The sequence below is a fragment of the Drosophila miranda genome, chromosome 4 (genome assembly GCF_003369915.1).
Source record: "Drosophila miranda strain MSH22 chromosome 4, D.miranda_PacBio2.1, whole genome shotgun sequence".
NCBI classification, from domain to species: Eukaryota; Metazoa; Arthropoda; class Insecta; order Diptera; family Drosophilidae; genus Drosophila; species Drosophila miranda.
In genome coordinates this window covers 4,229,690-4,251,824 of record NC_046677.1, presented here as the reverse complement: position 1 = coordinate 4,251,824, position 22,135 = coordinate 4,229,690, and the positions used below count along the sequence as shown (strand labels likewise).

Below are 22,135 nucleotides of genomic sequence, written 5' to 3'. Positions count from 1 at the left end.
ATATATTTTATCCAATATTTCGTCCAAAAATTCTTTACAAATTTCTTCGAACTTACAGTTAAATGTATAGTAGAAATTATTTAAAAAATTCTCCTCACATTCATCATTATCATCGTTTCGCGTATGGATTGTTGTATGGTTGTATGGTGGTGGTGTTGTTTTCTCCTTCTATCAAGATCTTCAATATGAGAATGGTATGTATGCGCGTGTGTGGGCGTGAGGGGAGTACGAGTATACGTGTGTATGCGTTTGGGTGTGTTTGGAAGGGAGGTGTGTGCGAATGAGGCGAATTTATTCCCATTAACTGGGGGTAAGGAAACCCCCCTTTGATGGAATTCAGATGCACCAACACGGAACAGTGGCTGCCGCGTCTATTGGTGGGTGTGGGTGTGGTTGGTGTGTGTGTGTGTGTGTGTCAAGTGCAACTCTGACTTTATCTTGAATTAGGGATATGAAGTTCGTACAAAAATTATTAAAATATGTAAATGTTAAAAAATGTATTTTTACTTTTGTTTTGTTTTTTTGTTTGTTCTCTCTCTCGTTTATCTTGTAATTGTTTTTTTTTTTGTTTTTACTTTGCGTTCTTTTGTTTCTTGTATCGTTTTGTTGTTGCTTTCTTATTTCTTTTTTGTTTTTTTTTTGTTGGTTTTCTGTTTTAATAATATGTAATATTATATATAATAATTATGAGTAGGATTATTCGCATGTAACGGGCAGTTCCTGTGTTGTCTGGTCTGCCGCGGCATTCTTCTCCTTCAGATCCTTGGCGATATCCTGGCAAATATAGAAATGTCGGAATTAGATATATTCATAGAAATGGATGGTTTGTTTTGTGTGTGTTTTAGGCAAACAAAGTGGGAAAAAACTTAAAGCACAACAACAACAATCAAGGAGAAAGTATAGGACGACGAGGAGCAAAGAGGATCCTCCATCGCCCACAGCCAACGCAACAACAAAACAAAATGTTACCAAAAAATGAATCAATATTAATTAATGTAAGCGATTTTTGGGTGTACAACAATTATATCAATGTAGGTACAGTTGTGTATGGTCTGGTGTGTGTTTAGTGAGAGAGAGAGAAGGAGACAGAGACAGAGAGAGCGCAAGAGTTACGGCAGCCAAACAGATGAGGGGAACAGAGAGTTATTTGTATATGGGCGAGGAGGGATTTGTCGCTTGTGTGTTTGCCTGGTGTGTGTGTGTGTGTGTGTGTGTGTTGGTGGTTTGTGTAGATGTTTGTGTGTGTGTTTGCGTGTAACAGGATTAGGATGAATGCAATTTCATATGTGGTTGGATTTATTTTTATTGTTATCGCCAAAATGCAGCAGTCCCCACCCAAAATACATTTAACACTCTGTTTGTTATACCCTGATTTATAAGTACATCATTCCGGGGGAAGGAGGTTACATCACCAAAGATTCTCATGCACAATGGGGTAAACCATCATCAAAATCAATCAATGTCAACACTAAATGAACTACATTTAACTACGGCAACAAAGCGCGCAATATAATTTGTGGTATTCCTACAAATGCTTTTGAACTTTTAGATCGTCACGATAGTACGATCATCAATTTGCTGAATATTTTTTGCTTGTCAAATCATCAACATTTACTGGAATACCACGTACAACAACTAATTGTATGTAGATGCAAATGGGGGAGTAGGACACACAGAAGAGAGACAGAAAGCAAAGAGGAGAACGTGAAGAGCTCGCTGAGCGGCTGGGTGAGTGATTGGCTCCAACCATGTATGCAAATGGCTCACGATGGACGTTTGCTATTCACCTTGTTGTTGCTCTCTTCCTCTGCTTCGTCCACTCGGACATCCACCTGTGGCAGTTCCCCAATTTTAGTGATGAGAGTAGCAGCCTGATCGCTGATGATGTTATCGACAATACTGTCGTCATCGCTTTGCGATTCAACGATTTGCTCCTGTTCTGGCGCTCTCGGCTCGCTCTCTTCATCATCATCATCCGCTGGTGTCGGCTCGGCTGGCACTTCACTACCATCTATGGACGTGGAAGATGCGATTTCGATTGTTTCCTCGACGACGATCGCTGGGGAGGACACCAGCTGTTCTAGTTCCTCCTCTGCGAGCTTCTCTTTTTGGTCTTCGGTCACAATATCGGCTGCCTGTTCGGTTATTTCATCCACAATGCTGATGGCCTGCTTCTCAATTTCAGAGCGTTCTGCCTCAGTCGGTGAGGCCTGTGCCTGTGTGTGCGTCTGTTCTGGCTCGTCGATTGCATCCTCGGCTAGAACAAACGCAGAGACACGGGAGGGTGGCGGCGACTTGGGCAACGGTGGCGGACTGCTGTTTCTCACCTCAACAACTACATCGTCAATGGCTGTGGCAGGATCAGAGCTGGGCTCTGAAACAGACTCTGTATCGAGTGGAATTTCGGCTACAGGGGAAACGGGAACAACAGCTTCACGTGTCTCTGGTTCAGTGGGGGACTCAAGTGCGGATTCGGGTTCAGTTTTGGATTCAGTTTCAATTTCGGGGTCCACAACAACGAATCCCTCGGAATCGGCATCGGTCTCCACCTCGCTACTAACCGCTTGAATGATTGCTTCAACGACTTGAGCTTCTTCTTCTGCTGCTTCTGCTGCCTGGAGGATCGTATTGGTTAGGATTGTTTGGGTCTGAACTAACTCTGCGGCTGCTACAACAGTCTCGGTCTCATAGGTGGTTTTTGTTGTGGTGTTCTCTGTGGTTTCGGTTTCGTTTTCGGTTGTTGTTTTTGTACTTGTATTTACAGTGTTTTTGTTGTGTTGTGCGTTGGAGGAGTTGAAAGTGGTGGTGGTGGTGTCTGTGTTGGTGGTGGGGTTTACCTCAATTTGCGACTTGTTCTTGATCTGTTCGGCCTCAGAGGACTCGGCGGCAGTGACGGCAACGGGTGTGGGCGGTGGCGTGGCACTGCCGGAAGAGACACCGTTTGTGCCATTCTGGTGTGGCTCCACATCAACGCTGCTTGGAATGTTCTCGGCTGCTGCTGCCTCAGTTACAGGTGAGTCGGACCGACCATTGCTATCGCCATTGGTCAGCGCCTCGCCGGCAGCTGCAGCTCCTCCATGGCCATTGGTCACAACCTCGGCGGGCTCTGGCTGGCTCTCCTTGACGGCTTCTTCGGTGGTGATGGCGACTGCGGCGGCGGCAACAACATTCGTCTCGGTGGTGGTGGCAGTGACAGTGGCAGTGATTGGTTCTTCAGCCGTCTTGGGCTTTTCCGCTTCTACGACTGTTGTTGCTGGCGATGGCGCCGCCTTCTCCCCCTCTCCGTTGGCCTGTTTCTCCTGCTCGGTCGCCGAACCATTTTCAGCGGGATTTGCTTCATCCTTGGACGTGGTCTCAGTGGCAGGCGCACCGCTGGCATTCTGATAATCATAATAACAACGCGGATTAGACACATTTACTCATGAAAGCCCACTCTGCACTTCACTTACCTCTGCTGCTGCTGCGGGCTGCTCGGCTTCTCCGATTGTTGTGGCCGCTGGCTCGGCGGCGGCGGCAGGTGCTGCTGCCTCAGCCGTGGTCGGTGATGTTGTGGCTGATGTCGGGGAGACGGGCTCCTCGGACTTGGCTGGCTTTTGTTTGTCCTTCTTGCCAAACGAGATGCTGCGGAAGGACCACTTCTTTTTTACCTTATCCTTCTTGGACTTGGACTTGATGATCTCGTCTGCCAAGGGGGAGATCTCCTCACTGGCGGCTGCCTCCTTGGGAGACGAGCCCTCTGGGGAGGCATCGCTTTTCGGCGTTTCGGCCGCTGCCACATCTCCAGAGGCGCCCTCACCTGCTGCGGCTGTACTCTTCTCGGTGGTCAGATCTTTATCGTTCTCCGAGTGCTCCTCATCCTTTTTCTAGTGAATGGATAGATGCAAGGGAATTAGCGGACTGGCTCACATTGGTATGCATCCAGCATTCACTTACCTCGCCGGCCGCTCCTTCCTCACCAGCCGACTCCTTGGGCGTGGCCGCATCACCATTCACTGCCGGCGCGGCCGCCTTCTGGTCGGGATCCTCGATCTTTTCTACCTTTCCCGCTACCGCATCCCCCTCGGCGACCTTCTTGGGATCGGTGGTGATGTCGATCGAACGCTTGCTCTGAGCTTTACCCATGTTGCTGCTTTTCCTCTTTTATCTGTTCCTTCCTGTAAACTGTAAACGCCGAAAAGAAAATGGGAAATGGTTTAGTTATAGTACTAAGAGTGTACGCATTATTTATTTTTAAATTTGCTTCTATTCTTATTTATACATTTGACATTTACAAAGCTATCCAATCGACCCCTCGATCGATTGATCGTTTCATTTCGTTTCGTTCTAAATTCGATGATCTCATTAAGGACCAGTCTGGGTGTAGCTCATGGCTTATCTTTGATCCGGACAAGCCCATTTAATAATGCAATTACGGAAAAGCAGAGCAACTAACCGTCGCAATCGTAAACGATTCGGCGACGTCCCATGAATCATGCGGCACACACTTGAAGGTTGTTGTTTTTTTTTTTTTAATCTCGTATACTGGGAAGTTTGTATGAAACAACGGTATCTGACAGGGGGAGGGATGGCATGCAATGCGTCACTTTTGAAGAAAATCGAATTACACACAAAAATGAAATTAAAGTTCACTTTTGCGGCAACGAATTTGATATACCCTTGCTTTGCCACGAGATGGTAAAGGCTGAATTAGCCAAGTTTCCATTTGCATAATAACATGTAATTACCCTCTGAGAGGGTATCCGTAATTTGCCAAGGGGAATGAAACCGAAACCGTTGCAAAGGGAGCATTTAAAGAGAGTTCAGTGCAGTACAGAAAGAGCGGAGAGAGACACAAAAAGTTTGCATTTTTTAGGGGTTGTAAGGCAAAAAAGGTACAACACGATAGTAGGGGGGTGGACGGAGGTAGGACTGGTCGTTCCGTTAGACAACAAAAATGGCGGCAATTTCGCCACACACCTACTACCAACCACACACGCACACATGAAGAGAGAGAGAGAGGGAGGGAGAGTGAAAATTGAGTTAGTGCAAACACACACACACACGGAAAGACAAAAGCAGATGTTTCTGCTGCCCTTTCCCCTTTCCCAGCAACAGCAGCTTCCTCCATACATTCCACATATCCGCAAGAGCACGTGCGGCGCCATATGCAAAGAATCTCTGGGAACTAATAAATGACTCACTCATCATTAAACTACGTTTAGTGGAAATGAGTCAAAGCATAGACCAAAAACCAATGCAGTACACACACACACACATATGCACATTGTGTCAATTTAAATACGTAACAAGACATCAAGTTTCATGGGAGAAAGGGCTGGGGAGGTTCAGTGAACCCAACAACAACACAACAGCAATTCAGTTACGTATTTCGATGACAGCGATAGCACCAGAGAACCAGAACACTAGACAGTTAAAATTTGATGCTCGCGCCGAAAGAGAGAGGCAGAAAGAGGGAAAATTAATTCCTTGCCTATTCAAACAACAAAAACAACAAAGTTGATGAGTAATTGCCGAAATATGCCTGCAAAAACACACACACACACACACACACACACACACACACACACAAAACGTAATACAACCCCCCTCAACCATCAGCCAGGTACTATGTAAGGTAATAACATAAAAGCGTAAGTAAACTTGAGCGCATGACGCATCAAGGCGAAAAAGGACATCGAGTGAACGACTGGCAGAGGCAGAGGCCGAGGGCAGAAGCAGAACAGCAGCTGCGGCAGAGGGTTGTGGCCATTGTTGGTTTTCCTGCAGCAGCAGCGCAAGCTTTAAGGGAACGTAACGCAACGGGGATCGGGTCTGGTCATCGCACGTTGCCATGCCAACGATGTAGTTGCCTCTCTGCCGCTGCTTCCGTCTTTCTGCCGCTGCGGAAAGCGTCCGACAAATGCGGGGGCGTGTGAAAATAATTGAGTACGGTCCGAAAATATTTTGGGCTGCAATAGAAGCGTTGCCAGAACGGGGGAAATTTAAGCATTAGCCCTAGGCTGTTCATCCTTCGTCCAATCTTGACAACTACATTAATCGTAAAGCTACCACGAGAGAGAGAAAGAGATAGAGTATCAAAAACTTTGAGCTCGACGGTAGCCTTGCCTTTTAAGAGGCCACCCTCCCTTGAAGCATTGTGTCTTGTTTCTTTTTTTCATTTTATTAGTTTAATTCAATTTAGACATGACTTTTGACATGCCGCACTCACTCTCACACCAACACACCCAAACATGCTTTCACACGCACTCGGTTTGTAAGCCTCCACCGCCACACCTCTGACAAAGGAAAACGAAGAGAGCAGAGCAGAAGCGAAGCTAACAGCAGCCGCAGTCTATAAATAAAAGCGCATTTATCAACAATGAAGCAGCAGCAGCAGCGGCTACACACAGCGCCTCTGCTTCCATGAATGTTAGTGTGTATGTGCGTTTGTGTGTGTGAGTGCGAGTCTGGGTTTCAATTCTCTGCGCTGCCCATCAATTTTGACACTTCAAGCTGTTGTGCATCACTCCTACTCTTACTCTTGCACTCACTCCCTCTCTCGCACTCTCCCTCGTTGTACAGTTAGAGAGATGCGCCGTAAATTAAATTGATTGTACTGGAATGTGCCGGCTGAGTGACTGTGTATCTCTGGGTTGGCTGTCTAGCCGGCCGGTCGGCTGTCCTCCCATCCTCTTAACTGGTCAAACATTAATTTCACGTCCCTTTCTCTCTGTCTCTCTTGCCCTTTGTCTGCCATCTGTGGCTGCATGTCAAAGCGCAGGCGCGCGAGCATGGGCATTCCATTTGCAAGATCAGTGGCAGGGCACAGGCTCTGCCACATTGTTGTACAATTAAAATTGAAAAGTGCCCCCCCATTTAAGTGCATGCGCACTTGGGGCCGCACAATTGAACTTTTATAAACTAATCAAAAAAGATCGTTAATAGCTCAGCCTCTGCCACCGCCTCTCTTCAATTGAGTGGAAAGTTTTCTTCAATCAGTCCCCGGACAGGCTCAAGTACGAATAAGTAGGAGAAACAGAGCTACAACAATAGCAACAATAAGAACACAAAGAAAGCTGCTGATAAGCCACGCCTAAGCTACAATCATGCAAGCAGCAGCTGCTGCTGCTGCAACTGCAGTCGAGTGATCTGTGCATACATTCTACATACGCGCGCGTGTGTGTGTGTGTTTTTTTTTGTGTGTGTTTGTGTAGTCGCAATCCACTTTAATTGTCATCAAGAGACGACAGCCACCCACGCAAAAAAGCTCACTCTCACACAAATTGCACAGAGTATAGAGAAGACGACTGCCAAATTCACGCGAAAAATCAAAGAAGAGCAGAGAATGAAGCTCAGTGAAAGAGAGAATTGAGTGAGCCTCAACAATGTCTCAAGTAACCACCGGATATAATTGTTGTTGCTGTTGGATGTGGATGTATTCGTGTGTGCTGTACTGAAGGAATTGAGCGTTGTGGCAAAATGAAAATGATACGTAAAATGAATGCATTCCATAATTAGTATCAAGTACAATACACACCACTCGCATACACGCATATACGCACACACACGCAGTAGTTGTCAAGAGAACCCAAAGAAAAGAGAAATTATATTTTTTTCAATTATCATTTCCGGTCAATTTTGAATGTTCTGACGGTACTATAACTCCACACTCCTCCCCTCCGCTCCCTTCATCTCTCCTTTTTTTTATATGATATGACATGATACATTCCACATGGCCAAAAATAAATAACGGTAAAGTATTCCCAGAAAGAACCTGATTCGCTGCTACTCGGATATCTGCAGTAGCACATAGTGATAATAATAGAGAGGAAGTAGAAAATTTGTGGGGGGGGGGGGGGAACGAAGAAACGGTGGGTTGGGTACAGGAACAACACGATTACTAAATTGATAAATCGAATGGGAAGAGGAAGAAGGGAGGGAAGCGGAGTGCATATAAGAAACAAAGAAAACACCCATATCAGCAAGACAAGTGATTCAGAATGGGCTCCGGAACAGCAAAAAAAAAAAAAAGGGGATTTCGACTTAAGAGTGGGTGCTACGTGATCTAGGCTGGGTGCACAGTGCACATGTACCCAACCCATGTTTTTTTAGAACATGCGTATTAAAGATACATAGTACGAGTAGTATATCTTTCGTTCAAACAAACACTGCTACTCCGCAGAGTGATCTGGGCAAACATTACCTTCCCCACATTGTAGACGTGCTCTAGTCAAGTTTTCACTGCCTGACAGCTAGATACCGGCTTATCTAGCCGGTTTTTATCGTTCCCATCTTCAAGATATTCTTGTACTCCACTCTACCGCCACACTCTGCATACACACACGCACGTTTTTGTGTGTTTGTGTGCGTAGAGGGAGAATCTATCCATAGGGAAAAAAAGAAATAGTAGAAAGGGGCATCGATCGTAAAATTAGACGCACTTGAAAATATCTTCTTCCCCTTCGGCATGCCATTCAAAAACTATCAAAACAGACAATCGCACAGACACGGACACACAGCAACAGATACAAACTATAATGAGACCCAAAACGCATAAAATCATCAGCACCAGAACCATCAAATTTTATGAGCTCGTTGAGAACGTCTCTCATATGCACACGTATTGGTGTAGGGCAACAACTTCTTTTCGCAAATAGCATACGAATTGTTGCTATTTGTAGGCGCATGTATGGGTGCGCGCACTCATCAAATTCTTGAAAATATTTCAACAATGTGTAATGCCCGTCAGGCAACACGAACAACAAAGAAATACCAATATCGCTATATCCCAATATTTCGACTAAAACATACCATACTCGCGCTATGGCGTTCTTTTCACTATGAAAATTATATGGTTTACATTTGAAAAGGCTCATGGAAACACAAATATTATTTAAATTGTGGATATTTTAAGGTGTGAAACATATATACCCTCTGAACTAAACGACTGTAGGGTATACACAAAAAAAGCGCGCACTTCACTCCACACTCAACTACTGTGGGCCGTCCGATGAAAATAATTACAATAAATATTTGAATATTCAAAGCTTTGCTGCTTCCTTTTCAAATAAGAAACCTATGATGATGGGGAGGGGGAGCGAGAAAGACGGAGAATAAGTGCCAATAAATTTGTCGCCTGCCCACGCTCATTCGAACACCACTGTAGACGAAAGGATAAACGAACATAAAGTAAATCAGAAATCAGCAACAACAAAAAAACAAGAAGGTGGGCTCTGGCTGCAAGTCCAGCAAACCGGTTCGTTCGGGCTCTCTTCTGTTCTCTCTCTCTCTCTCTCTCGCTCTCACTACTTACAACTCTTTTTTCTTTTGCTAGTTTCTCTCTCTCGTTGCGGTTAATTAAAACTCCGAAGCGTGCGACAATTGTAAGTTGTGTATTAAAAAGTAGTAACAAACAAGAATGGCAGCAACGGGCCAATTAGTCGCCTCGTCGGTCTTAGAATTAGCATTCCCAACAAAATGAGTAGAGTGTGGATGTAGAGGAGCATGGGATTGAGTGAGTTGTCGCAAGTGGCGCGCGCGCCCGCACTTTTCTGATTAGAAATTCACAGGGGGAACTCTTCGAGTCTGTCTTTGTCTGGTTGTAAACGTCTTTTTAATGCATAATTCATAGTGTAGCGGTAACTGCTATGCCTCTGCCTTCTGCTTCTTCTTCTTCTGCTTCCGGTACTTACTCAGCCAGCCACGGGTGGTCTCCTAGTGAAAGGCTCGCTCTCCTGTGTCTGCACTTATCTAGTGAGAGTGCTTTCTTAATTAAACCGTTTAGCTGTTGCACTTCAATCTTCCGTTTTTAAATATTTTTTTTATCAACTAGAACTCAAGAGCGCACAATTTTAATGGCGGATGAATAGGCGCTGAGAGGAGTCACAGAGTTTTACCCGGGAGAGCAAGCGCGTTGCAAGTAAATACGAACCGTTAAGTCAAGCGACAAACGACGACTGGCTCGATCAATGGGGAGCAACTTCTGTTGCACTCAACCAAAACTCGACAGCGAAGTCAACAGAAGCAGAAGCAGACAAAGAGCAGCAGCAGCAGCAGCAGCAGTGGCTGGTCGCAGGCAGAGCGACGCTTGCCGGAAGCGCTGGCAGAGGAGTCACCGTCGTCATCGACAGAGCGGCGTCAGAAGTAGCAGTAGCTAAAATGCGGGCGGGCAAAGACATTTACACATGCATTGACCATCATCATCATCAGTAACCGATAAAGGCAAGAGGTCTTTCTCTCCTTCTTTCTGTTCTCCCGCTCCTGCTCCCGATCCCCTTCCCGTGACCCAGCCTTAGTCAATAACAAACTAATGAGCCTTGGCGGCGTCAATGCGTATGCTTTATTGCTTTATTTTGCTGCTGCTGCTGCCGCTGCCATTCATGCCTGCTCTCCATACACAATGACCCCACATGCCAGCGCAGTCCACTCCAGACGCAGGCCGCAGTGGCAGAATAACAGCAGCAGCCACAAAGCGGGCATAAACCATATGCATAAGTGTGCATACACTTTCACACATACAGACACAGATGCATGCTTGGATGCATGCGCTATTGTTGTTGGCACAATGCGAGGAAGGGAGGCAGGCGTGAAGAATCACCGAAATTCTGTACCATTCCCCCCCTCCTGCTGCTTGGCCTGTTTTTATGGTGTAACATTGAACGGATTTCTGGTATTGTTATTTAATTATCGCTTCGGATGGGAAAGTAATTGTGTGTTAAACACAAACACACACACAGGCATAAAGATTCCAGCAACAATTGTGGGGGCACACTAATTGAGGATATCACTGGCCATTTCTTGGGCATTGCCCGCAGAGAGTGAGAGAGTTGGAGTGGGAGAACTCTTCCATGCGAGTGATGGACATCTTCCAGAAAGAATTACAGTTACATGTTCCATATTGGAGATTAATGGAATATCGAAACGAACTATAGAAAAAGTGTGATGAGATTTTTATCGTATCGCCAAGACGCGATCAATTCAAGTTTTTTCTTCAAAAGGAAGTATTCAAAGACACTCACTCACTCACATACATATGCAAATGTGAGCAAGCACAAAGTCCGAAGCTGAACTGAGGAGTGCGGAGCCTGAGCCAAAGTGTTGAAAAGTCTCTTGTCACCGACATACGACTACAGAGAAGAACCACACACAAGGGTAAATTTCTCTCTCTCTCGTTTAAATATATGCAAACATCTGTGTGAAAGATGTTGTTGCGGAGGCAATCGCCTGTAGGCGGCAGCAGGCAGGCAGCAGTGGATTTTCATTCTCCATTCCGTTTTTCTTTATTTGAAAATTGGATCCTACTATACCACCACTTGAGGCCAACTACAACTCGTAATTCCCCAGGAATGTTCCCATACCCCCATACAAAAAAAAACCATAATTGCCGCTCTGCATATTTTTTTACGAGGCATTTGGCATGGCCGCGAATGAGAAGCCAAGAACTTAAATCTCAATTGTTTTAATGCCAAATCAACAGAAATAGAAAAATATTTGTAATCCAAACGAAAATCAATCGCAAAAACAGCAAAAACCAGCAACAAGAATAAACAAAAGCGATGGAGGAACAGATAAGCGGCTCTGGGATCCGATGCGATCCAATTTGCTGCTGCTGATCTCTTCTCTTTCCCCTCCCCCTCTCACAATCCACTCCACTCGGCTCACCATTTAAATTTAAGCTTTTGGCGTAGTATTTCATTTTTGTGGTTTTCTGTTTTGTTTCGCTTCAATTTCAATTTCTGTTTACGCTCTGCTGTTCTGCTGCTGCCTGCTGTCACTGCTCTCGCCGCTGGTGCTTATCAATGCCGCCCGCAATATTCACACCCCGTACTCTAACTGATCAAAGGGTATATTCTTTAGGGAAAGGATTTTTGAACTCTTTAAAATTTTGGCATTGTTTCTCAGGGTTATAGCCTTCTGAGAGCTGGAGAAAAGAAACATTGGGGTCAACGAAAATCAACTTTTTAATATTTCTGGTAATATCTATCACACTGTCTGATAAAAATTAATGTCTTAGGTATCTCTTAGTCGTTAACCCCATTCTTAATTGCGTTTTATATCTATCTATCTATCTATGAAACATGCGTGGGGCGTACCGAAAGCATTTGTAGCCAGAAGGAACCTGCACTGAGAGATTAGAAGCCAGGCCAATTGTGCGATCGGTCTACGTTAACCGCAATTCGCACTTGATGACGACCCACAATTCACGGGACGGTTTATTTGCTGCCACTCCCCACCCTATCTCCCCGTACCGTACCGCTCTGAATGTTTACTCGAGTTTGAGCAAACGTTAACAAATTTACCAACAATTCTATCATTCTCTCGGCTTGAGGGGCCAGCAAATATGTATGTAATTTGAAACGACTTCAACGAAACCGCACGACGCGTCTCATTTGGATCCTCCTCAGACAAAACCTAGAGCGATTCGGAGGAAAAATGTTACCTGAAACTCTGAAACTTTACCCAAAATAAATACATTTCATATTACGAGTAGGATAATCTGCACTTGAAATCGATAAAGAGAAATCTTTAATAACGTTCCTATAAAAATTGTACAACTCTATTATAAAGGTATGAAAGGTTGGATTCAGGGGCACTTTGCAGATCACCGTGATCAGATCCGGGTAGTTAAAAATGTCTCCTTCAAAGCAGAACCTTATTTTTCATAAACATTAGTCATTCTATCGAATAATTATACTCTCCATATAAAGAGTCTTCTCTGGCTTGCCAAACTCCTGAGCCTAATAATAATGGGCCTCTCCTCTGCCAGGGTATAAAAATACATCCCAGCAATTGCAATGACAATCAAAGGTCTTCTTCTTCGATACACCCACTCCCTGTGTGGACGACGACGACTACGACAGTGAAGGACCGACACGCACACACAATTGCACTCTTACCAACACAAGTGCATCGAGTGAGCGGTGGGGCGGGGTTAGCATACCCATACGCGGGCTGGGCATGTAGGCGACGACGCCAGTAGGGCGGTGGCTGGCAGCCGTCTGATGAGTGACGACTGCTGGCGCTGCAAAAATGCGACGCAATTTTTCGTAACAAAACTGTAGAATAAACAAAAAGACGATCCTCAGTCAGCGACGCCAGCGGCGACAGCGGTGTATCGATAATCTCGGAGCGTGTAAACCTAAACCGAGACGCAATACGGGGGAGCGGAGCTGCTTTGAAGGGGAGATCGACTTCCGTCAAATAACAGTCAACACTGGACAACAAATTTCAGTCGACTGCACCTTGCACAAGGATGTGGCGGCAGCCGTGTCCGAAAAACATGTTAGCAAGTGTAATCAGGCGTGCAGTGCAAACAAAGAACACGATTCCCCCATCCCCCACACATCAACTCCAAGGCACGGCAGGGCAAGGCAAGACAACGACAATGAAAAAGAAGTCAAGTCAAGGCAACAAGGCGAAGCGAATACACAGGGAGATACATACACATACACATGCATACGCACAAAGGAAAAGGCAGGCGTGCGTGGCTATATGAGTGTGTGTGTGGGTACAGCACAAAGCGTAAAGGATAAATGAAGCACGCAAAGGAAGAAAGTTGATAAGCGGGATAGAGCGCAAAAACAGGCAACAGAGAGCGAGTGGAGTCGGAAAGAGAGAGTATAGAGAGCCAGCGAGAGAGCAAAACGGATACAAGCCCCACCGGCATGGGCCTGCCTGTTGTCTGCTAGAGACGCCAACGTGGTGGCAACGCCGACGCTTCGAAGGCGGCACACCCAAAAAATTGTGAAAAACGCTGCTCAAAAGTGGCAAAATTTAAAGGGCATCCAGGGTGGGGTGGGTGCCATATTAACAAAGGAAGACCGGCTTTTGTCTATTTTTGGATCTGAATTTAAACAAATTTAATGATAAACATGTTTAATTTAATGATTTTCTTGAGCCACTCGCACACGCACACTAAGCCAACGTGCATGGCGTCCTTTTTTTCTGACTTTGTATGCCTGCATGTGTATGGGTGTGCGTCGGCGTCTGCCGCGTCGCCACTGTCTGTGTGCGTCTCGAGACGGACGACACTTGTGCCAATATTGAGAGAAACATGTATTATTTCAGACTCGGCACTTAACATTTAATATAATTTAAATATTTCTTTATTCGGACACACACAACTGAATCCTGTACACACACAGACGCGGAGCACAAAAGCGGGTATAGAGAATTTCAAAAGTACCACTTTACACACGCACACATACACATATAGGCAGACTGCATGGCTTGGTTTTTCAAAAAATATTTGCTTGTCGTCGGGTTGGGAAGCATTGTTTGATGAAATGATTACTGAAATTGTAATTTACCTGGCTCAATAGTCTAGCTAAACACACGCACTTTGTTCTTTCGTTTCTCTGCGAATAATGTTAACTGTTCGCAGCTTGCTCTCTTTGCTTTCTTTCCGTTTCGGTTTCTAGTTTTCTTGTTGCGCGCTCCACAAATAAAAAATGTCTGCATTAGTGGGATTCTCCATAGAATATACGGTCAGACACTCAGATATATACCGAAAATACGTCACAGTTTCGAAATATACCGTAAATATACTGACGAATTATCAAAGTTCCATCATGCATACTCCTCGTTTTTGATATTCCGTCGAAGATTACTAGCTATATAGAACTCTAAGCCCTGCCCACATAATTTTATCCGATTAATGAATCAATTTTCTACTTGACTGGCTTGTTTTAAATACTGGACTTGTTTTCCTGCTATGGCAATTGCTTTGATTGTTTTTGACTTAATTTTGGTGCCTCAACAACAATAGCCCCTTGGTTTCAATGGTTTAATTGGTCTCCGTCAAGGATTGGAAACCATATTCCCCGATTTTGATATTCGATTTGATATTAGTGGCTAGCTAGAACTTCCATACCTGAACACATAATTTTATCCAATGGATAAATACATTTTCTACAAGATTAAATACCTAAAGACAAGGTTTAAACAAAAAAGCTCAACAAAATAACAGTCGCAATTTTGTCACTCCAATGTCGCTGGTATTTGGTGACTTGATGCTTATCAAACGGAGTATAGACATTTGTATACCCTATTTCGTTAAATACTATTTTCAGAGCTGTTTTAAACTGTCTTAGACATATTCATGCAATACATCCTGATCCCGAGACTCATTCCTGGGCTCTGTAAGAAGACAATAAACTACAAAATATCGTTGTGATAGCTTTAAAACAAACAGTAAATAATTATTGCCTTGGAGCCTGGGATGACAAACATTTTCTCAATTCTTTAATATCCATTTCCCCAGGGTATGCCAATGTTGCCCATGTCGCGGCCTACTACTGGTTACTACACATTTGCTACATATCAAGCACATTTCTATAGAGTGAATGGACGTCTGTTACCCTGTTTCCTTTAATTATTGTTAAAATTCTGTTTTCTAAGCCTCTTTGAAACATAAGTAATGTGATGTCTTGATGTTATGAATAGACATCTGGTGGAGTGCAGGTGTCTTATAGTTCGACAGCACTGATTTTTCACCTGAACTGCGCTAAAATTCTTCAAGTTGTATAATCTTCGTGCAGTGTATTTTAGTACCCAAGACCTACATTTTAAATCGTTCCCTGTCTATGATCGGATATAATGGCATAGAACATGTATTTACTGAAACTTTTTCTTACGCCTATTAGAGAGTACCCCTTCTGTTAGAGTATGTTTTTCAACGCGTTAGTGTTGCCGCTCACAATTTCGCAATTTAACAGAGCTCTGTTAACGAATGGAAAAAGTCGCAAAAGCAAAGTTGTATTATACTTCTTTCCCAAAACACTATTCAGTCCGCCCACAAATAGCAATAATAAACATATGGCATAACACGTAATAAGCAGAGGATTCAGCTGATGTTCTGCAGGAAAGACAAAAGCAGCGACAACAAGCCCCAAAAGCTGACCAGCAGCAAGAGGGCCGTGAGGTGGTGTGCTGGGCGGGTGGTGCCAAAGAAGTGTTATCTACTTGCGTAGGCTCTGATGCCTGCTGAGATAAGACCCGGACCTGGAGCCGGAGGCGTAACGAGGCGAATCAACCCATCCAGGTATTTATCACTATATCCACACTAAAAAGAGTCCACACTCATCTTTCATCTTTAATTTAGGAACCGCCGCCATGGGCTGCATCACCAGCACCAACAAACTGAATGAGCTGCGCCACGACAACGTCTTCCGGGTGCGGGTGGCTCACCTGCAGCCCAGTCCCGGTACGCCCATCATCCGCAGCGGTTACCTGGAACTAACGCCGCGTGAATTGATTTTTCTTACACCTGGCTGCGAGCCGATTGTGTGGGCCCTGCAACACCTTCGTCGATACGGACTCAATGCGGATCTCTTTTCATTTGAGGCTGGGCGACGCTGCATGTCCGGTCCCGGCATTTACACGTTTCGTGTGAACAATGCCGAACAACTGTATCCGATGTTCCAGCGCTACATCAATGCGGTCAACACGGACGCCTTTGCCCAGGGGGAGCGCGAGAGAATCAACTCGGCGCACTCGGTGTCTGTGCTGATGGGCCGGACGGATGCGAGTCCACACAGCAACAATTATTTGGAGCCAGCCCCAATCGCCCGAAATCTTGGAAGCTCTCTGCCAGAATCTGCCAATGCCAATGCCTCCTTCCAGATGCCAACTGAGTCCACAGTACAGCTCGAGGACTCTCAAAGTCTCCACTCGCCCGTGCTGCCCTTCACGACGTACGCCAATGCCCAGACCAATGTTTATCTTGACCAGCCACTGAGGACCATCCCAGATTGCTGCAAAGATGGAGGACCCTTCACTGGGGGCTTGCCCGCCAGCAAGGACACGCCGCCCAGCAGGCTGAGCATGCGTCGCCGAACACTGGATATGCCGCCGCTGGAGACGGCACCACCACCAGCACCCGTGACTCCCGTCGAGGGTGTGCACATGTATGCCAATGTAGAGACGCCCCTCTTCGATCCAAGCACTGAGCGCTGCTACGAGAACGTAAACCGCTTGGAACTTCCGCTGTTGCCGCCGCTGCCGCCAAGAGAGGTTAGCCGAGAGTCCTCCGAGCCTGCCACGCCCACCAGTCTGGCGGGCAACTTCAGTGGTGTGAACTATATAGTCCTTGATCTGGATCAGCCGCGCAGCCCCGTCAGCCAGTGCTCACCCAGGATGTATAATGGCTTTGGCAGCGGTCTCTCCTTGGTCACTGTGACCACAGCCGAATCTTTGGCACAGGCAAAAACAGCGCCAGTGACGCCCGAGGCCAGCTCTGTGCTGGATGTGGCCATGCCGCCGCCACAGTCCCATAGCCTGAACAGTGTGTCCAGTTCAGCGGTAACCATGGATATGGTAGACACTGCGACGAGTAAGCAAGCAACCAAAGCAGCAGTAGAGTCATCCACGACACAGGGTTACTCCACCATTGACTTTATACGAACGTATGCGCTGAACAAGTCATCGACGGAGCTGCCGGAGCTTCGCCATCATCCGCCGCACGAGGCCGAGGAGTTGAGGATAACGCGGCACAGCAAGTGCATCCGAAAAGCCTACTCGATCAGCGAATAAGCAGCGGCAGGCACGGGCACAACGAATTTTATGAACGCCAAGCCAAAGGGAAAAAGGAATGATTTGTTTTCCCTGAGCAAAGCACTACCCCAAGGTATATTAAATAGAGGTTAAGGGGGTGTGTTGTCCCACTCTCATATATAATGGTACCTAGACACAAATGGTAACCGGCAGGTTGTTTCAGTCACACACATGACTTGCATACGTACTTAATATGTATTTATATAGTGGTATTTAGACATAACGGGCTGTTTAGAGCTAGTCATTTGGATATTTTATGCAAATTAATCGTAGACAAAACAGGACAGAAAGGCTTTTAACATTTAATTTGTATGTATATTGTATATTGTACATGTGTAAGTTGTAGTTTTTAAGCACGTGCAAGAATTGTTGTGGGTATGGGGGAAACGCTTTTGTAGTTTTCTTTTTTGTTGCCAAAAAAAAACAAAGAGAGTCGGAAAGCATCGCCACATTGCATTGTCAGCTGTGAGTTTATAATTTTTATATATATCGCCAAATTGTTATTCGAGTTGTTAGGTATTATACACACATAAACAGTTTTTTGCAGTTGCATACAACATCCATACATCAAATATTATTATTGTTAGTGTCTAAGACGAATTTGTGCAATAAAACGAAAGGACCTTGTAACTGGTTTCATTTTGTGTATTTTTATTACGGAAAACTGCCATTCCATTTCAAAATAACCAAAAAGTTACTTTATATTTATCTTTCATATCATTAAAAAATGTAATTTCTAAAAAAGGAAAAAAAAAAATCAAAAGTAAGATATTAATATCAAGTTCGAAATTCATTTGGTGGCATTATAAGTTCGGTTTCTTCAGAGTTGCTCCAAGCAACTCTTGCACATCATCAATAGTCATGTCTTCGAAACCTTCAAGATCCAATATTCCATGGAAGTCACCTTGTGGCACTGTGTAAAAGCTGCAATTTGTATATTTTATTTTAATCAAGCTAGGCTGGCGAAAATCCTCTAGCTGAACCCTCCACGAGGGTGCCGGTGCTGGGCAATGGACACTGCATTACCCCGGACAAGGGTAATGCACTGTCGCTTGCTCTGTCCGGGGTAATGCAGTGTCTAGCTAAGGCTATGGTCCGGCGTCTTCCCGATTCAAAGTCGGGGGAACCGAACCAGGGCCATGGCTAGAGGTGCCTGGCGGTCAGGCCTAAAACGCTAGGGGGTGGTCCCCCCGAAAAATATTAACCAGTATGGACCCTCGAGCCAAATATGGAGGCGAAGAAGGATAAAGCACGGGTTGGGATGTCAACCCAAACGTCGGTGGGAAGCGGGACGGCTACCACCGGCGGGCACGGGGAGGAGCAATCCTCTCTGCGTGTCGCCAGCGGTCACACCTCAGACTTGGCGGGAGCAGGCCAAGTCAGTTGTAAAGCTACTGCCACAACAACAACAACAAAAACAACTCACTCCGCAGCCTGCAAGTTGAGCCGCACAGATGCCGTAGTCGACACAGACACGGATCTGGAATCTGGGAAGGGCCGAAGCGTTCCAAGGAGGGGATGAAGGCCAAAGCACAATACAAAGCGGCCCTCAATATCAAAAGCCGGCTGCAAGGTAAAGTAGACATCTCCCAGGAGGAGAAGGTCAAGCTAGCCTGGGCCGAGCAGCGAGTAGAGGAGGGCCGACTACATTACGCCCAGATACCACAGATGAGGGCGTCGAATGGCGAATATGCCAATAAGGTGGAGGAGATGATGGCCACCAAGAGGCAACGCTCGACTGAGAGTGCCATTAAAGACACTCCGGCGAGCAAGCGGCAACGCGGGCCCAAGAGTGCAGCCCCTCCACCGAAAGTGGCCAAGAAGCCATCGAAATCGAACGCGAAGGTCAGCGATGTGACCAAACGACATTTGATCGTGGCACTCATCGACCGGAGCGAGGAAAACGGCAAGATGTCAGCGGCACAGTGGAAGCTTGTGCACGCGCGCCTCGTCGACGCACTGTTTGCACACATGGAAGAAGACCCCGCGGCCCCTATGCCCACGTTCGATGGTGCTGGGTGGCTAAATGGGGTTAAGATCCTAAAGTGCAACGACGATCCAACCCTAAGGTGGCTGACGCGTACGGTCTGCCAACTGGAGGCGATGTGGGAGGGGGCCAAGCTTGAGGTTGTGGACCGGGAGCTTATCCCGTCCGACTGGAGGATCCTACACATTGGTAGCCCACTACCCAACGAGGGGGGCCAATGTGTGATCCTCCAAATAAACAAGGAGGCAGAGGACCTGCTGTATCCCAAGTTCGGGAAGATGGCGTGGGGCATGGGCAGCGTATACCTGCGCCTCAAAAAGCGCCACCCTGAGGACAAGGACGCGCATACCCTGCAGGTAGGCGAGGTGGAAAAGGACTTAGGTCTCGAGTCCATCGTGGAGGCCGCCCAGGGTCTTGCGCTTGAGGACGAAGACGAGGAAGACGGTGACCTGACGTTAGTAGTCAACCCGTCGGATGCAAGTGAGCCAGCCACCCATGCTGAGTGTGCTGCAGCTAAACTTGCATAAAAGCAAGGTAGCGTCGGCGGAGCTCCTCAACGCCATGGAGCAAGGGCTCGCCGACATAGCTCTAGTCCAGGAGCCCTGGATTGCGACAGGCAATTCAGTGGCCGGACTAAAGTCCTCAAATCACAACCTGTTCTACGCAACATCGGTAAGCAGGAACAGAACCGTCGTACTCGTACGAAAGGGAATCCATGCTTACCTTATGTCTCATTACAGCACGGATGACCTGACGGTTGTGATGCTGGAAAGCGAGGAAAAGCGCCTTCTGGTGGCTTCCTGCTACATGGCTCACGACAGACCCGCACCACCCGACGAACTCAGGAGCCTGGTGACAGAAGCCGGCACCAAAAACTATCAACTCGTCATCGGGACGGATGCCAATGCCCACCACAATGTGTGGGGAAGCACCGACATCAATGATAGAGGTGAGTCACTCTTAGACTTTATACTAGCAACTAATCTATATATAGCAAACGTCGGGGAGGAGCACACTTTCGTAGGTCCGACTTCATCCAACGTGCTAGACCTAACACTAGCAACGGGAAACAGTACTACGGTATCTAGCTGGAGGGTCCTTGAAAGACCCTCCTTCTCAGATCACAAGTACATTCAGTTTAAGTGCGACTTCAAACATTCTTCGAAGGTAATAGTCTATAGAAACCCCCGGAATACAAACTGGGAAAAGTTTAAAAAGACAGTTACTTCGAAGCTCGCGAGTCCGGGCACAGTGAAATCCGCGGAGGACATAGAGAAGTCTCTAGAGACCCTATCCAACGCGTTGCTGGACGCCTACCACACATAGTGCAAACCCTCGAGGACGAAGAAGAGGTCCAAGCCACTCTGGTGGAGCCGGGATCTCTCTCTTCAAAGGGACAACCTCAAGGAATTCTTTAAGATCGCCAAACAAGCGAACGAAGGGATCGTCTATGAGGAATACAGACTCCTACTCAGGAGCTACAAGAAGGAAATACGTAAAGCACAACGGAACTCGTGGAGGACCTTCTGCTCCAACATCGAGAAAGTACCAGAAACCGCACGGCTACGGAAGCTGCTCTCTAAGCAGCCTACCATACAAAGCCAATTAAAGCTAGATGACGGACAGTGGACAGAGGGCAGTGACGAAGCCCTAACAGCACTAATGGAGGAACATTTCCCTGGTTGCACCGAGGTCGCTGATGCCAAAGAGCACCAGGACCTAGCAACCGAGGAACAATACCCCCCAACAGATCTGTTAACCACCAAGCGAATCCACTGGGCAATAGACTCCTTTGCGGGCACAAAAGCACCAGGACTTGACGGGATATTCCCAGCCATGATGCAGGTGACCAAAGAGGCGATTACCCCATGGCTCTCCGCAATATTCACAGCTTGTATAAGTACTGGCTATATCCCTATCCAATGGAGAACCTCGAGAGTTGTCTTCCTCCCAAAGGCAGGAAAGTGCAGCCATGCGAGTCCCAAGGACTATAGACCGATAAGCCTTACCTCCTTTATATTAAAAACGCTAGAAAAGCTGCTGGACTTACACATCAGGAATGAGGTAGGGGGACTGATGTCAACCAACCAGCATGCCTATACTAAAGGGAAATCGGTGGAGACAGCACTACATTCGGTAGTAGCTACCATTGAGAAAGCCCTTCACAATAAAAAGTATGCACTGGGAGTATTCGTGGACATCTCCGGAGCATTCAACAACGTGGCTACGGAAGCAATAACAAATTGCCTGGTAGCAACTAATACACACCCAGCAATCAACCTGTGGATAAGGAACCTCCTAGGTTGCAGACGGGTGCAATCAGAGTGGGGCACCGCTTCCATGGTGAAAGAGGCACACAGAGGCACACAGAGGCACACCCCAGGGTGGAGTCCTGTCGCCCCTCCTGTGGAATCTGGTGGTCGACGACCTCATCAAGAGATACGAAAGGAAGGCCCCAATAATAACAGCTTATGCGGACGACATAAGCATACTTATTACGGGTGTTTGCCCATCGACCCTCAGCTCACTAATGCAACGAACACTCAGGGAGATACGCGAGTGGGCGGAATAAGTAGGACTCAGTATCAACGCGGACAAGACGGACCTCATCCTCTT

At 46.4% G+C, this 22,135-nt stretch overlaps 2 protein-coding genes across 5 annotated transcripts; one reads left to right on the top strand and one right to left on the bottom strand.

Moving 5' to 3' along the window:
* Positions 1–415: 415 nt before the first annotated feature.
* LOC108163165 (A-kinase anchor protein 200) lies at positions 416–14,450 on the bottom strand. 4 transcript variants are annotated; one of them, XM_033392850.1, is made up of 6 exons: positions 14,289–14,450; positions 3,934–4,161; positions 3,450–3,863; positions 2,838–3,380; positions 1,788–2,615; positions 416–774 (listed from the first exon to the last, which is right to left on the bottom strand). In XM_033392850.1, the coding sequence occupies exons 2-6, from the start codon at positions 4,120–4,122 to the stop codon at positions 697–699; spliced, it is 2,052 nt and encodes a 683-aa protein (XP_033248741.1). In that variant the 5' UTR covers positions 4,123–4,161; positions 14,289–14,450; the 3' UTR covers positions 416–696. The 4 variants fall into 4 exon arrangements, with proteins under 4 accessions (XP_033248741.1, XP_017153776.1, XP_017153778.1 ...); XM_017298287.2 differs by having other exon boundaries at positions 1,788–3,380; XM_017298289.2 differs by lacking the exon at positions 14,289–14,450 and adding an exon at positions 9,672–9,929 and having other exon boundaries at positions 1,788–3,380.
* Positions 14,451–15,676: 1,226 nt separating this feature from the next.
* Positions 15,677–18,169, top strand: LOC108163850. Its single transcript, XM_017299365.2, has 2 exons — positions 15,677–16,021; positions 16,082–18,169. The coding sequence occupies exon 2, from the start codon at positions 16,093–16,095 to the stop codon at positions 17,509–17,511; it is 1,419 nt and encodes a 472-aa protein (XP_017154854.1). The 5' UTR covers positions 15,677–16,021; positions 16,082–16,092; the 3' UTR covers positions 17,512–18,169.
* Positions 18,170–22,135: the final 3,966 nt, after the last annotated feature.